This window comes from Eublepharis macularius, chromosome 19, assembly GCF_028583425.1.
Source record: "Eublepharis macularius isolate TG4126 chromosome 19, MPM_Emac_v1.0, whole genome shotgun sequence".
NCBI classification, from domain to species: domain Eukaryota; kingdom Metazoa; phylum Chordata; class Lepidosauria; order Squamata; family Eublepharidae; genus Eublepharis; species Eublepharis macularius.
The window spans coordinates 1,412,783-1,427,390 of NC_072808.1; the positions used below are offsets into that span (position 1 = coordinate 1,412,783).

Below are 14,608 nucleotides of genomic sequence, written 5' to 3' on the forward strand. Positions count from 1 at the left end.
TTGAACAACTAGAAGGCAGTGAGAGGCAGTTAAGCTTGACGTTTACTCTTGTATAGGGTGCAAATACATATCTTTGCATATCGGTTCACTTCAGTACCTCACGGTTGTATGCCCTGGACCACAGGCCCTGGACCGCATGCACTCTGCTTGTTGGCTAACTTTTGTTACACGGTGGCTTTGTCGGTCTACAGACACATCTTTGTTGTTCACAAGTGTCATACAAAGCTGTGGAATTTGGACGTCATCAATATATGGGCAACATCCAGCTCCATGTTTCGCTACCCAAATCATCGGGTGACGCAGTAGAAGTCTTGACCTCTGTGGTCAGATGGCTGAAAGTGAACAAACTGAAACTGAATCTAGACAAGATGGAAGTGATGCTGGTTGGGAAAGCAAAGATCCCTTCCTGACTTAGTGGAAAGCCTGAGCGCTGTACTGGTTTCAGCACTGCTGCAAGAGGAGCAAGTTAACGCAGCTGCAAAAAACACCTTCCTCCATCTCATTCTCACCTGAAAGGTGGTCCCCTGACAGTGACACAGGTGATCCGGCCACCGAGATCCACACCATGGGACTAGACTTCTGTAATGTACTCTAGGCACCCCCCAAGTATCAGCCCTCCTGCCTTAGAGCTTTTAGTGGGCTGCAGCCCCCTTTTAAAAGAGCAAGCTTAATCTTTCTGTTTCATGCCTCCCACACCTTTTCCCCCCTCCTCACAAACCAGGTTAATAAATAAACAAAGCATCCACATTTTGTGATTGCTTTCCCCCCTCCCCCATTTGAGATAAAGGTGGGAGTCTTAAAGAGGAGGGAAATCTTTGCTTTGGTGAATCCGTTAAAAATCGGGGCATCCCTGTAAAGTCTTGCTGAAGAGAGAGAAAAAAAACACCCAGCAGATTATTCAAAATTTTAAAAAAGTAAGCAAGGTACCATTTTCTGAGGGGTTCCCCTCTCTCCGGTTCCCCTCCCATTGTCATTGCACACAATCAAGGCAGCACTGCACATCTATCCTGAAGGCACAGTGCAAGATGAAAAAAGAATACCAAGTGTCTCGCTCCATCTCTTAGCAACCAAACCGCTCGTTGCCTAGCAGCCCACGGACATCTTACATACTTAATTAGGCTGCCAGCATCTCAGAGGTCCGATGCCTAAGGGTGCAGAGGCATTGATTTGATTCTAAAGCAAGCAGGGCCTGAGCCCGTGAGTATGATATTGGTGTTCCTGCTGCATTGGAAGAAGCTTTAATGATAACGTTAGCAGCCACCCGATGACTTCCTGCTCAGGTTTCCAATCGCTTTAGAGTTAATGATCACTAGTTAAAAACTGAGAAGTTAGATGGGAAACAGGGAGGAATGGAGAGTCCAGTCCTTCCCTCATCTCCATTCCAGGGCCCATGTATTATTCCTCAGGGACAAAATTGTAACACGAATACTCTCCCCAGTTCCATTCTATACACGTAATCTCATGAATCATGTCATGGTGGGAAATCTCTTCTGATATGTCATACAAGCAGACCATATAATAGTAACAGGCTTACAGCTCAGGCTCAGCCTTTGGGCCCTGGTGAAGTCCCCCAGACCATACTGGGGCCCGTCACTAGTCTCATACAACTACCCCTCAAACTTGGAAGTTGTCCTGACCTCGCTGCTTCCGTGCAAACAAAGAGTATCATGATATGACCATTAGCACAACAAAATACAAATGGTGAAAACTTACGAAGAGGCAAATCTGAATATGTTGACCTAGATTCAATAAACATTCAACAAGACTTTTATACCAAGTCATCTTGTGTATATTTCATAAATTCACAGAAGTTCTAGAATGAAGCAACTTTCAAAGTGCATTAATCCATAGTTCAATCATTCCGTCATCTATCATGCCTACAGGGTGTTTATCCTATGTTAATTCATACCTATAAAGTGCTAGTGCTTATTTCCATTAGTCCCTTGTTCCATAAATACATTGTATAATAAATAATCAATCCATTTCTATTAGCTTAATCCACCTCCCAGGACAGATGTTGTGAGGATAATATGGAGGCAGAGCAGGGCTTTTTTTCAGCAGGAACGTGGTGGTACAGAGTTCCGGAACCTCTTGAAAATGGTCACATGGCCGGTGGCCCCGCCCCCTGATCTCCAGACAGGGGGGAGTTTAGATTGGGGCCATCTCAACCCCCCTCTGCCTGGAGATCAGGGGGCGGGGCCACCAGCCATGTGACCATTTTCTCCGAGGGCAACCCGCTGAGTTCCACCACCTCTTTCCCCAGAAAAAAAGCCCTGAGGCAGAGAGAACAATGTCGTAGGACACTTTGCATCCCAACTGGAGGGAAAAGCAGAGTAGAACTATCTAAATCAAAGGATGGTGCTGCAAGAGGGTGGGCTTCTCCTTGCACCCATTCCCCACTCTTCCATCCACCAGTGCAGACTTTCCCATAGGCAGAGCAAAGGCCATGACCAGGTCTCTGTCTCCAAATCTGGCCGCTCCCCCTTGTTAATCAAACAAACTGTAATTCCCAGGCCCTGAAGAATGCTTTCCAGGTAAATGTTTTGCTTTTACATCTTTCCACCCTCCCACTCTGGGGTCCACATCCTGGAGCTTGCTGTGGAAAACATTGGAAGCAGGTTGTCCCCTCTCCATGGGGCTTCCTTTACAGTAGGAGGGGAAATGTTTCTTCCCCCATTGGAGCATCTCTTTGTGGTGGTTGGCATTTTATTGCCTAGCTGCAGCAATGACGTCTCAATTTTAATTTTTTTTTTAAATTAATTACAACCAAACCTTTACATACAAAAAAGTTAAGTGGTACATTCAGACATCATTTGCACAAGGACTGGATCTGTAGGAAATGCAAAGGAAATGGCTACCGACACGACTAGACAAGTCAAACTACAACTTACGTGGCAAAGTATAAGCTTGCTGAATTGGATTTTCAGTGGCATGAAATTAATGAGCATTGCACAGTTGGTGGCCGCTGCACTTTGGGAATTGGAACAAAAGCCTAGCAGGACCTAGAATTGACCTCCTTTGGGATCTATTTCCGGCGTTACGGCTCGGACCTCTCTTGAGCCTAAGCAGGGATGAGCTGCTGGATAGCATTTGGCCATATGGTTGAGACAGGTGGACTTCAGGGTGGGGGCAGCAGCAACAGAGGAACCAAGAGGAACTAGATCTCCTAACTTTTGCGCCCTAGTAGGAATGGAGACTCTAGGCAGGATTCAATAATGGGCGTCACTGGGGAAAGGGTTGGTTTGGTTTTTTAAAAAAATGTTCCCAGATGCCTTGTGAATAAAAAGATCACAGAAGCACTGTCTGAATTAACAGAACAGAAAAGTTCCTGGAAAGAGAGCGGTGAGGGCCTGGGAAACACCAGCCTGATTTTCCCCCCTGCATCTTTTACTTGCTTTGGGGTCTCAGGTGTACTGGAAACACGGAGGGATTCTCTAACAGCACAGTTATTGTCAGAGAATAAGAGCAAAATGTGAAACTAGGATTCCCCCTGTGGTGATCTGTTAATTTGGTGTGAGCTCCTGGGAGATGCTAACATGGAAGCCACTCCTCCTTCCGTCTTCCTGTTCCACCTTGACATTGATTCTCGTACATAATCCAAGTTCGGTTGGATCAAAAAGGATTTGGCTCGAAAGGCAGCGAGTGTGGCTTCTTTTTTCCTGGCAAGGAGATGAAGAAGGGAAAGCTTTGTCTGAAAGTCTGGAGGAGAGCATTGTTCAGCGTGGAGAGAGCCGGGTGGCGAGAACCATCTCTCCGTCCCGTCTCTATCCGTCCGTCTGCTTTCAGTTTTCATAAAGTTGAGGACATACCAGGCAGGAAACGTCCTGAAGCATTTGGGAGTGGGGCTAGGTATTTATTTAGTTATTATTTTATTTAAAACATTTATTAGCCTCCTTTTTACCAAGCAGGAACTCAAGGTGGCTTAGAGTATACAGAAGTCATAAACAAAGTTTAAAAACACAGTTTAGGACTGGCAATAAACATAAAAACAAAATTAAATTAAAAAGCGGTCCTAAATAAAAAAATGTCTTCAGCTGCCTCCTGCAGTGAGAGGACTGAGCACGCCTCCCCGGGGATGCTGTCCTATAATTGTGGGACCGCCACAGAAAATGCCCCTCTCTTGTGTGCCCGTCAGGTGAGCTTCTTTAGCTGCTGGAACAGTCGGGAGGGCCTCTCCATGTGATCTTAATTCCTGGGAACGTATGGGTGAAGATGGTCCCTCAGATACCTCAGTCCCAAGCCATGTGGGTCTTTAAAGGCCAAAACCAGTACCTTGAATTGTGACTGGGAGAGAATTGGTAGCCAGTGCAATTGCTATAATGTCAGGGTCACATAATCACAGTGGAAGCGCCCCAACTAGAAGTCCAGCTGCAGCGTTCTGCATGACTTGCAGCTTCCAAATGCTCTTCAAAGATAGCCCCAATTAGAGCGCATTGCAATCGTCCGGTCTAGATGTAACAAAGGCATGGATCACTGTGGGTAGATCTGACTGAGCCAGGAATGGGTGCAGCTGGTGCACCAACCGAAGCTGGGCAAAAGCACTCCAAACCACCACAGCCACCCGGTTTTCTAAGGCGACTGCTGTGTCAAGCAGCACTCCCAAACTGCAACCCTGGCTTTTCAAGGGAAGTATAACCCTGTCCAGGACAGGAGAGATTTCAAGTTTCGGGTCTGCCTTCCTACCAGTCCAGAGAACCTCTCTTGTCTGGATTCTGTTTCATTGCATAGTTTCATTCAGTGCCCCAGAGCCACTTCCCTCTGCAGAACTGGAAGGGGCATTATCTCCAGTTATGCATCCACAAGCGACATCACACAGTGGCACTTTCCCCTTCCCCATTCTCTCCCACTACTGCACTGGTCAGCAGTGGGCAGCCAGATGACCTGGCCCCCCTAACCAGGCCAGAGCTCAACTTCAGCCCTTGTGATGGGGGGTGGGGGGAGCCTAAGCCAGTGCACACTGGAAAAAAACATATATACAATGTATACGTTATAAGATTGGATAAAGTAATGTTGACCAATACCCCAAGAACTATTTCCAACACAAAACTGCCACTTCATAATGCTGGCCTAGCCCTTTCGTCCAGCCCTAGAAAGTCTTTGTGTATTTCTGGACTACGCCATTCGCTAGATTCCCCTACGGGACTTGTTCCTTTTGTCCCCTGAAACAACAAACAGCACTATGGGATGTATTTCCACAGACCCTTTGCAGCAGTGAAACGGACAGCCTAAAACAAAATATGCGCTCATCTCAAAATGCAAATGGTTAAACCAATCTCCTCCCCAAACAGTTGGGTTCTAAAGGATATCTCACACAAACACAAACACAAACACATGCACTCAAACTGCAAGCTTAAGAACTGGGCCTGGTAGGCAAAAATTACTTTGTGGGTGCTGGCACAATCTTGTTCGTATCCTGCGCCAATTGTTATTACCAGACATAAAATAATTCAAGGTGTATTCAAGGGCCACAGATAAAGAGTTTTAAAAAATCTCATTTCAGACCTGGTTCTTATTGCCACTGATGCCAATTTACAAACTACAGTACAATGACGCTAAGAACTAGACCCAGTCTATGGAGAATTGAATTTCCTCGCAGCCTCTCCCCTCCCCCACAAGCTGGAAAATGGCCGTGTAATAGCACCGCTCAGAGACTACAGAGCCTTCGGGAAGAGGTATATAGTATTGCGAGTGAGCAATACGCATCTCAGCACAACAGCAGGGGAAAGCAAAGGGTAGCATTCGGCTGTGCCCTGGAATAGAGCTGGATCTCGCTCATTTACGGGCACAGCCTTTATTGTTTTCATTTGTTTTCCAGTAAGGTTGAAAGGTTCATCTTTCAATAGCCACAGAAATACCCAGATTTGATGTAGAGAAACCCGCAAGTCCCTAGCCCATGTGGATGCCCATGTCAGTTTTTCCTTTTGGCCTGTTCCTGCTGTTAGTGGTAAGTTTGGGGGGCTGGGGAGCTTGGCTGAAGTAAAATATTTATTTACAATATTTCTATACGCCACCTCTTCAGGGTCCTGCTCAAGATGGCTTGCAATTAAAAACCACAATATTAAAAACCCAGGTCATAATCAGACACAGACCATTAAAAAGACGATAAGATAAAGCCCCTCATCAAAAGTCTGGGTAAAAAGATGTGAGCCTCAATGGGGAAGGGCATCCCAAAGGGAAAATAGCACCACAGAAAATGCCTTTTAGTCACCAGACGCCTCACCTCTGAGGTCAGGGCTTGAGAGGCAACTGCTGGGAGAGACGGTCCTTCAGGCACTCTGGCCCCAAGCTGTTTAGGGCCTTAAAGGTAGAAACCAGAACTTTGAACAGTACCCAGAAAGAGATTGGTAACCAGCGCAGATCTTTCAGCGCAGAAGTGATACCATCCTTGTAAGCAACCGCTGACATTTGTCAGGAATGGATGCCGCACTTCGGACCCAATGAAGTTTCTAAACTTCTTGTAGCAGCAAAAACTGTGATTACAGCAAAACGGTTTTGTTGTAATCATCAAAACAACATTGACAATTGACCAATGGTTTACAAAAATTTGGGACCACCTTATCATAGAAAAAATTACAGAGGGACTCCAACAATCAACTGGAAATACAAAGACAATAGGATTCTATGATAAATGGACACCTTTTATTGAGTATATCACTAAAAATGATATACAACCATCAAATACACTTTGTCAGGCAATACTAGATACCTAAACCAAAAAGAGAACAGAATTAGAAAACTCTTAATATATGATGTCAAATCTCTTAGTTAACATAAAGCAAAAATTCCTAAAAGGTTATATGCATAAACAAAAACTATTGATTAGAATATGTAATAGGATAGTTGAAACGCTCAACATTTCTATATGGCATTCATAGAGAGATCGTAGTTTATATGCTGTTGTGTTACTGTAACAATATGTAACAATTGTAATGATATATCTGTAAATGTTTGAAAAATGTAATAAACTTATTTTTTTTCAAAGGTGCAACATGCCAGGGAGGATCCAGCAGCTCCGTCAAGGGGAGGATCCAGCAGCCCCCGAGGAGCAGCTTCTCTTTGGACCAGCAGCACCTCAGTCTTGTCTGGATTAAGCTTTGGTTTATTGGCCCACAGCCGTCCCACTGCTTCTCCAGGTACCTATTAAGGGCGTCCACAGACCCACCTGGCTTACCTGTTAAGGAGAAATAGAGCTGGGTGCCATGAACATGTTGGTGGCACCACTCCAAATCTGTGGGTGGCACCTCCCAGTGGTTTGCATTAGACGTTAAATAGCATGGGGTTTCGCTTAGATGTTAAATAGCATGCTGCTTGGCCTGGTGGCATTTAGGCAGGACTCCATCGTGTAAATGCCACCGGGCCAAGCAGCAGCCCCCCCCAGCACGACCTTCTGGAATTGGTTGGTCAAGTAAGAGCTGAACTGCCGAAGCACGGTGCCCCCCCCTCCTTCCAGCCCAGCCAACCTCTCTGGAAGGATCCCGTGGTGGATGGTACTGAAAGCCACCAAGGCCAGATCCAGATTGAAATGGGTCTAGATAATCGGTCTCCCCTAAAGACCACCTGATGCTGTGTAACCACCACCCACTCGAGCCCCTTGCCCAAGAATGGAATGTTAGCCACTGCGCAGTAGTCGCTTACGGTGTTTGTGTCCGGGGATGGCAAATTCGGGAGGAGCCTCTCAGCCACCTCTTTCAAAGTGGTTGGAGCTGCACCCTCCTCCATTACCTCCCAGTCAATCAACCCAGCCCAGCATGATACTGTTAGCCATGAGGGGCAAGGAGAAAGGCAGGACGTAGCAGCAGGCCATACCATTCAAAGCACCTTTCCTACTTCATCAGGCCTCACCAACGGAAAGTCATCCATTCCACTAAGACCACACTGTGAGCCAGTAACACTCTGAAATCGAACCAGTGCAGTCTAAGTCATGGCTGAGAGCAATTTTATCTGCAACATAAAGGCATCACAGCAGGCTTGTATGTTTTCTGGGTCACCATCCTTTAGGGCTTGAGATAGAAGCCCAGTGCACCCCAGGGCATGAGTAAGCACCAAAAGGACACGAGCCCTTTGCACTCCTGCCACGTCCTTTGCAAGCTGGCCTGCATTAAAAGGCACTACCGGTCACTCCCGAAGATCTTTTAGGCGGCCCAAGTGTTCTCACTGGACATTGTTTTGGCACTCGCTCACCCCCCACCTCTACGAATGGAAGCTTCGGCATTCTTACTTTGTTACCAATCCCTAGGAGGTTCTTGAGAAGTTTAGGAAAGGATTTTGGCCAAAATGGAACTCCAGACGATGTCTTTTAGGACATTATTTATTTTTAGGGTCTCCTCCAGGCTTTCTGCACCACAGTTGATGGCAATTTGGATGGAGGTGAGAAAATTGCTTAATGCCGGAAAATCAGGGCTTATTGGAGTTTTACATTGTGGCATCCTTTATTTTAAGGAAGAGGAAGGAGGAGGGATTTAGCAAAGGTAGACTATGACAAATTCCAGAGGAAGGGATCCTACAGATAACACTCCAACTATAGGGGAGACGCCGCATCGTGGAACGGAGAGAGGGGGCAAAGCGGTCTGTGCTGTCCGCGGCAAGGAGAAAGAAGCCAGCCCCCTGCCTCCCCTCCAGGCAGCTGCCCTCCCCGTCCCGTCAATCTCGCCAGGCGAGCCGGCAGCCCAAGAAGAAGACCCGGGTGAAGAAGACCCGGGAAGGAGTCGGAACTCCTCGCGCCGAGGAGAAAGAACCCGCCGCGACGCCGCGCCCCCTCCGCCCCCGTCGAGGATGCCCGCCGGGCCTTTTCTCCATACGCAATAAGCCTTTGAAGAAATCTCCCGGTTTATTCCTCTGCGGGATCCTCTTCGGGGGGGGGGGGGCTGGATTTCTGCCTCCGTCGCGTTTTCTGTCGCACCTCCTACAGCGGAGACAAAGGGAGACCCGCTTTGCAGGGGGCAGTGCTGGGGGAGGCCTTCGGTGCCCCTCTGGGCCCAGGGAGGCGTGACCCCCCGCATCGCCGCCGCTCCGGTGCAAAGCTTCCCAACGGGGGGCTTTCTGTTTGCCCGGCCCACCCCTCCAGCCACCGCCTCCCAGAGCTTCTCATGCGCCGTCCACCCCAGAGCCCCCGCAGCCCCCTCCGCCGCGTTGGCTCCTTGCGCGCTTTGCAGGCTCGGGGGCTCCTGCGGTGTTGTTGCGCCGGAACAGCCGCGGCCCGAGTCCCCGCTTAGCCCGGCGGGCTCGCGCGCTCCCGCCCCAGTCCGGTTTCCCCGCCTCCCCCCCCCCCAGTGTCATTTATCCAGCGGAGACATGAGCGGGCAGGTGTTTGCCGCGAGTTCGCCGTACAATGAAACGCGCAAGCCGGCACAGTTGGAGCCAAGCATATTGAACCGACCCGGGGACCCTCTTCCACCCAGACGCGCACGCCGGCGCCCATCCGTGCGGAATGGCCTCCTCCGCGGCGGCCGCTAGAAAGCGCGCAGGCCCCGCATGCCACCTTGCCCGGCGCACGGCCTGAGGGGCAGCACCCCCGCCAGAGGCATTCTTCGCCCCCCCCTCCCCATAGGGACCTCTGGGGATCGGGCCGCGCTGCATCTACAAGGGAAGATGCGGCAGGTCCGGCCTTGGAGGCTGCGGGAACACGGGGCCTGCTTGTTCCCCGAGGCCTGGGTGCAGCCCGGCGGAGAGGGGAGCCTGGTTCGGGGCTGTCCTGGGGTGCAGGGACGAGGGCTACTCGCGGCGCGCTTTGCAGCCAGGCCCGATGCGTTGCTCCCCGCGCATGAGGGGCGGCTCCCTGCTGGGCTTGCTCTCTTTGTCCGGGGATGCCACAAGCCCGGGGATGCGGCGGGCTGGCGGGGCGGGGGCGATGACCTCATCCTCCGCGCCCTGAGCCAATCGCCTCTCTCCTCCCTCCGCTCCTCCGGGCGGATTGGGGGCGCCTCCACCAACCACCAAAAGCCTCCGCCGTCCCCATGGCGACGGGCGGCTATATAGGGCTCCGCGCTGGGCTCCGCGCTTACAGGTTCTCTTACATCGACCGCCTAAGAGTCGCGCTGTAAGACCGAAGCGCCCTTCGCGCCGCCCTTCGCGCCAGCAAAGCAGCCGCCGCCGCCGCAGCAAACATGGTAAGCGGGGCGCCCGGGAGAGCGGTGGCTGCGTGCGCGGGGCCAGCTAGCAAGCGGCGGCCGCCCCCGGCTCCTCGCTCCCGCCCGAGAGCGCGCCTGGCCGCCCCTCCAGTGGGCCGGCGGCCGAGCTACGGAAACGCGCCTCTGCCGGGGCCTCTCCGGCCCCTCTCGCCTCCATCGCGCTCGCAGGCAGCCTGGCGCAAGGGCTCCTGGCTGGGGGGGGGGGGGGCGAGCCTGCAAGGGGAGGCGGGCGGGGCGGCCGGGCGCCAAGCCGCGGGGGGCAGCGGCACGCGGGCGGGTGCTGCGCCACGGGGTTGCCAGGGGCCTTCCCGCGCGCCCTCTTTGCAAGGGCCTCCCGTTCGTGGGTCTCTCCCGGATCCTTCCGGGCGTTTAGATGAAGGTCTTGGAGCGCCCGGAGGGAGATGCTCGTGCGGCACCCGCCGTGATTCAGCAGGGGGGCGCAGGCGGCCAAAAGAAGAGGGGCGGGGGGGGGGAGGAAAGCAAGCCTCCGTAGAAAAACATCTTGTCCCTTATCGGGTGGGGGAAAGATCTGGAGAAAACCAAGGCTTAATTCCTTCTGGGAAAGCTTCTTTGCCCCCCCCCAAAGCCACGCCCTTGCATTGCCCCCAAAGGCTGTGCATAAAGAAGGGCGTTGTGGAAGGAATCTCTGCAGTGGAGGAAAGGGCTGGGGACCCTCGGGGGGGGGGGCTAAGTGGCAGCACCCTCACCCGCCCCCTTCTAGCCCCCAGGCCCTGAAGGAGATTGGCCAGGGGATGAATGGAAGGCAGAGGGTGGCGGTTGACAAAGCGGACAAAGGGGGCGGTTCCCCCGGCAGATGTGACCAGCATAATTAGCCGGAGACAAAGCTGCAGTGTCTCCGCTTCCAGCAGCTGCCCTCCAGGAAAGCTGCACATTTTCCGCCCTGCATTTTTCTGTAGTGGAATGGTTCTGCCTTTGTCTGCCCAAGCAAGGTTCCCAGTACACTGAAAGAAGATGAGGACTGGCTGTATTGGATGGTTTTTTTAAAAAAAAAAATTACTGAATGCTCAATCACATTTACAGAAAGAATGGAAACTGCAAAGGCATGCTTTCTTGGCATGTGACGGAAGTTTTCTGTTCCAGCCTGGTGGTTGATTCATTTCATTCCCAAGCATGTTCTCAGCTGAGGTCAGAGGAGGGGAAATTGGCAAAACAGCGTTATGAGATCATGCTGGAAATAAAGTCAGCTGTGTTAAGCCATTGCAGATCTGCCGCTCTGTGGAGGTGTAAACGGCAAAGTGATGGTTGGAATTTTGCATTGAGCATCTCCCCCCCCCCCCCCCGTGTGCCTGGACTGGGTGTGGCATTCTCTGCAGGTCTCTCGCACATGACAGTATGTGCCTTAAAAGCAAAGGGGTGTGTAGAGTAAGAAAGAGAAATAATCTGTTTTGAGGTTAAAAACCAAATTCTTGTATGGTTGCAGGTTACAGAGAATATTGCCTCCAAAAAGAAATCTTTGAGGCGGAAATCCCTCAATACATCCTTCATCCTATTGAAGGAACAATGGGTGGGGTGTGGCACTCTAGTACCCTTTGAAACACAAGATGCAATTCATATACCGTTATACAGTATTATCCTACTCTATCCTTTTTCCACCTGTTTTTTTTGCTTTCTAGCTCCCATTTGAACAATAAGGACTAGCTGTCGTACTGCGTATTTTAAAAAACATTTTACCATGTTCACCTGTGCTCTTCTTTTGTTGACTATCTGCTGCAAAGCTTATGGTACCTGAATGCTTATTCCCCTGTGCAAATGAAGGACTTCAGCAGAGATGACAAACGCAGCTTTGTGAATTGCAAGGCTATTGAAGTAGCATTGATCATTTCTGGACATCTTGACCCTCCTTTTTAAAATGCAACCATAGGCCACCCTAATGCATGCACCTGTGCTCTGTTTTTCCATCTTAGCGTGAGTGCATCTCCATCCACGTTGGCCAGGCCGGTGTCCAGATCGGCAATGCCTGCTGGGAGCTCTACTGCCTTGAACACGGCATTCAGCCCGATGGGCAGATGCCCAGCGACAAGACCATCGGGGGAGGGGACGACTCCTTCAACACGTTCTTCAGCGAGACGGGCGCTGGCAAGCATGTCCCCAGGGCCGTCTTTGTGGACTTGGAGCCAACAGTCATTGGTGAGTCTCAACATCATTTTGAGGAACAGAAACTTACCCCCTTCCCCAAAATTAATGACCACCAAACATTAGAGAATTTTTGAACAATTCTTCAGCTTTAAATCCTTTAAAATATGCTCTAATAAACCTTTAAGCTTGCAACGACAACAAAAATTCTCCTGTGTAAGTATTTTAGCTTTTTGCTTTTCATAAGCTTTTAAAGAAAAATTGATAAAGCCCAGAAGTGGACATTCCAGAAACAAGGTGCATTGATATTACAAAAACTCCTTTCTCTTTTTGTCCCTGCACAGATGAAGTGCGCACGGGGACCTACCGCCAGCTCTTCCACCCGGAGCAGCTCATCACAGGCAAGGAAGATGCTGCCAACAACTATGCCCGGGGCCATTACACCATCGGCAAGGAGATCATTGACTTGGTTCTGGACAGGATCCGGAAGCTCGTGAGTAACACGCGTCCTCTGAAGGAAAATCTGTGCAGAATTCTAGAAAAGCAACAGCCATTGAATGGCGGCTATTTTGTGATAACAAGCTCCAGAGTTATAAGATCAAACTTCCCATTTGTGTTAGGGTCTTTATAAAAAGTGAAAAAAGCAGATATGCTGTTGCTGTTACTCTGATGTCAGTTAAACAAAGCCCTACCCATGTAACCATATACAATGTACAGGTTTAACATTTGAATTCGTACTGTATCTTAAAAGAATGATAGCTGGCTAGAAGATGGCATTTTTCTCCACCACACTCTTTGTAGTATTGTTAGTGGAATTATTTATATTAAAATTAATTTATTCCAACAGGCTGACCAATGCACAGGTCTCCAGGGCTTCCTGGTCTTCCACAGCTTTGGTGGCGGCACCGGCTCTGGTTTCACTTCCTTGCTGATGGAGCGTCTGTCGGTCGACTATGGCAAGAAGTCCAAGCTGGAGTTCTCCATCTACCCAGCTCCTCAAGTCTCCACCGCTGTCGTCGAGCCCTACAACTCCATCCTGACCACCCACACGACCTTGGAGCATTCGGACTGTGCCTTCATGGTGGACAACGAGGCCATCTATGACATCTGCCGCAGGAACCTGGACATCGAACGCCCCACCTACACCAATCTGAACAGGTTGATAGGCCAGATTGTGTCCTCCATCACCGCCTCCCTGCGATTTGATGGTGCCCTGAATGTAGACCTGACTGAATTCCAGACAAATTTGGTGCCCTATCCCCGCATCCATTTCCCTCTGGCCACCTATGCCCCGGTCATCTCTGCTGAGAAAGCTTACCACGAACAGCTCTCTGTAGCAGAGATCACCAACGCTTGCTTCGAGCCGGCCAACCAGATGGTGAAATGTGACCCTCGCCACGGTAAATACATGGCCTGCTGCCTGTTGTACCGAGGTGACGTTGTTCCCAAAGATGTCAATGCTGCTATTGCCACCATCAAGACCAAGCGTACAATCCAGTTTGTGGACTGGTGCCCCACGGGTTTCAAGGTTGGTATCAACTACCAGCCCCCCACTGTGGTCCCTGGGGGAGACCTGGCCAAAGTGCAGCGTGCCGTGTGCATGCTGAGCAACACCACGGCCATTGCCGAGGCCTGGGCTCGCCTGGACCACAAGTTTGACCTGATGTATGCCAAGCGTGCCTTTGTCCACTGGTACGTAGGGGAGGGGATGGAGGAAGGAGAGTTCTCGGAGGCTCGGGAGGACATGGCTGCCCTGGAGAAGGATTACGAGGAGGTTGGAGTGGATTCTGTTGAAGGAGAAGGTGAGGAGGAAGGAGAGGAATACTAAAGTAACGTCACAACGGTGCTGCTCTTACAGGGAATTTCAAAACTATTTAACAATATTCAAGTTCTGGTTTGATCGGTTAAATTATATAGCAGTGCAAATTCCAATGCATTTGTCTGCCCTATGATAATGGATCTGTGCTTTAAAACATGGAACATTTTTATTACAGGCCCAAACCGTCCAATAATGTTATGGGTTTGAGAATAAAAGGCATTCCCTGTCCTAGAGGATTGGTGTCTTGTGTCGTCATTTGCAACGCGAAAGATTTTCTGCCTATTCCACCACTCTGACGAGAGGCTTCATGCTTAAAATGGAATACATAGTTTTATTTGCAGGCCAAACTGGACGTGATTACGGCAGGACCTCTCTGTGTGAACGCAGACCTCAGCCATTAAAAAGTGGGGGTGGGCAGGGCACAAGGAAACGTTGGTGGAGTACCCAGTTCTCTTGCCACCATTGACTCCATGCTGCTGCTTAAACTTTGATTGAAAAGGCAAGCAATGGATGGACCAGAAGTAGGCTGCAAACAGCACCCCTGCCCGCCTCTCCTTAAAGCACACCT

General features: G+C 50.2%; 1 protein-coding gene across 1 annotated transcript; it reads left to right on the plus strand.

The window, feature by feature from the left end:
• The first annotated feature begins 10,014 nt into the window (after nt 1-10,014).
• TUBA1A (tubulin alpha 1a) lies at nt 10,015-14,273 on the plus strand. The gene is made up of 4 exons (XM_055003775.1): nt 10,015-10,106; nt 12,053-12,275; nt 12,566-12,714; nt 13,069-14,273. Exons 1-4 carry the CDS (start codon nt 10,104-10,106, stop codon nt 14,047-14,049), a joined length of 1,356 nt encoding a protein of 451 aa, XP_054859750.1. The 5' UTR covers nt 10,015-10,103; the 3' UTR covers nt 14,050-14,273.
• Nucleotides 14,274-14,608: the final 335 nt, after the last annotated feature.

What these genes read in the sequence shown, in the direction of transcription:
- TUBA1A (XM_055003775.1), top strand. An exon ending in CTTGGAGCCAACAGTCATTG is followed by an intron (nt 12,276 to 12,565) that starts GTGAGTCTCAAC and finishes GTCCCTGCACAG; the next exon opens with ATGAAGTGCGCACGGGGACC. An exon ending in TGGACAGGATCCGGAAGCTC is followed by an intron (nt 12,715 to 13,068) that starts GTGAGTAACACG and finishes TTATTCCAACAG; the next exon opens with GCTGACCAATGCACAGGTCT.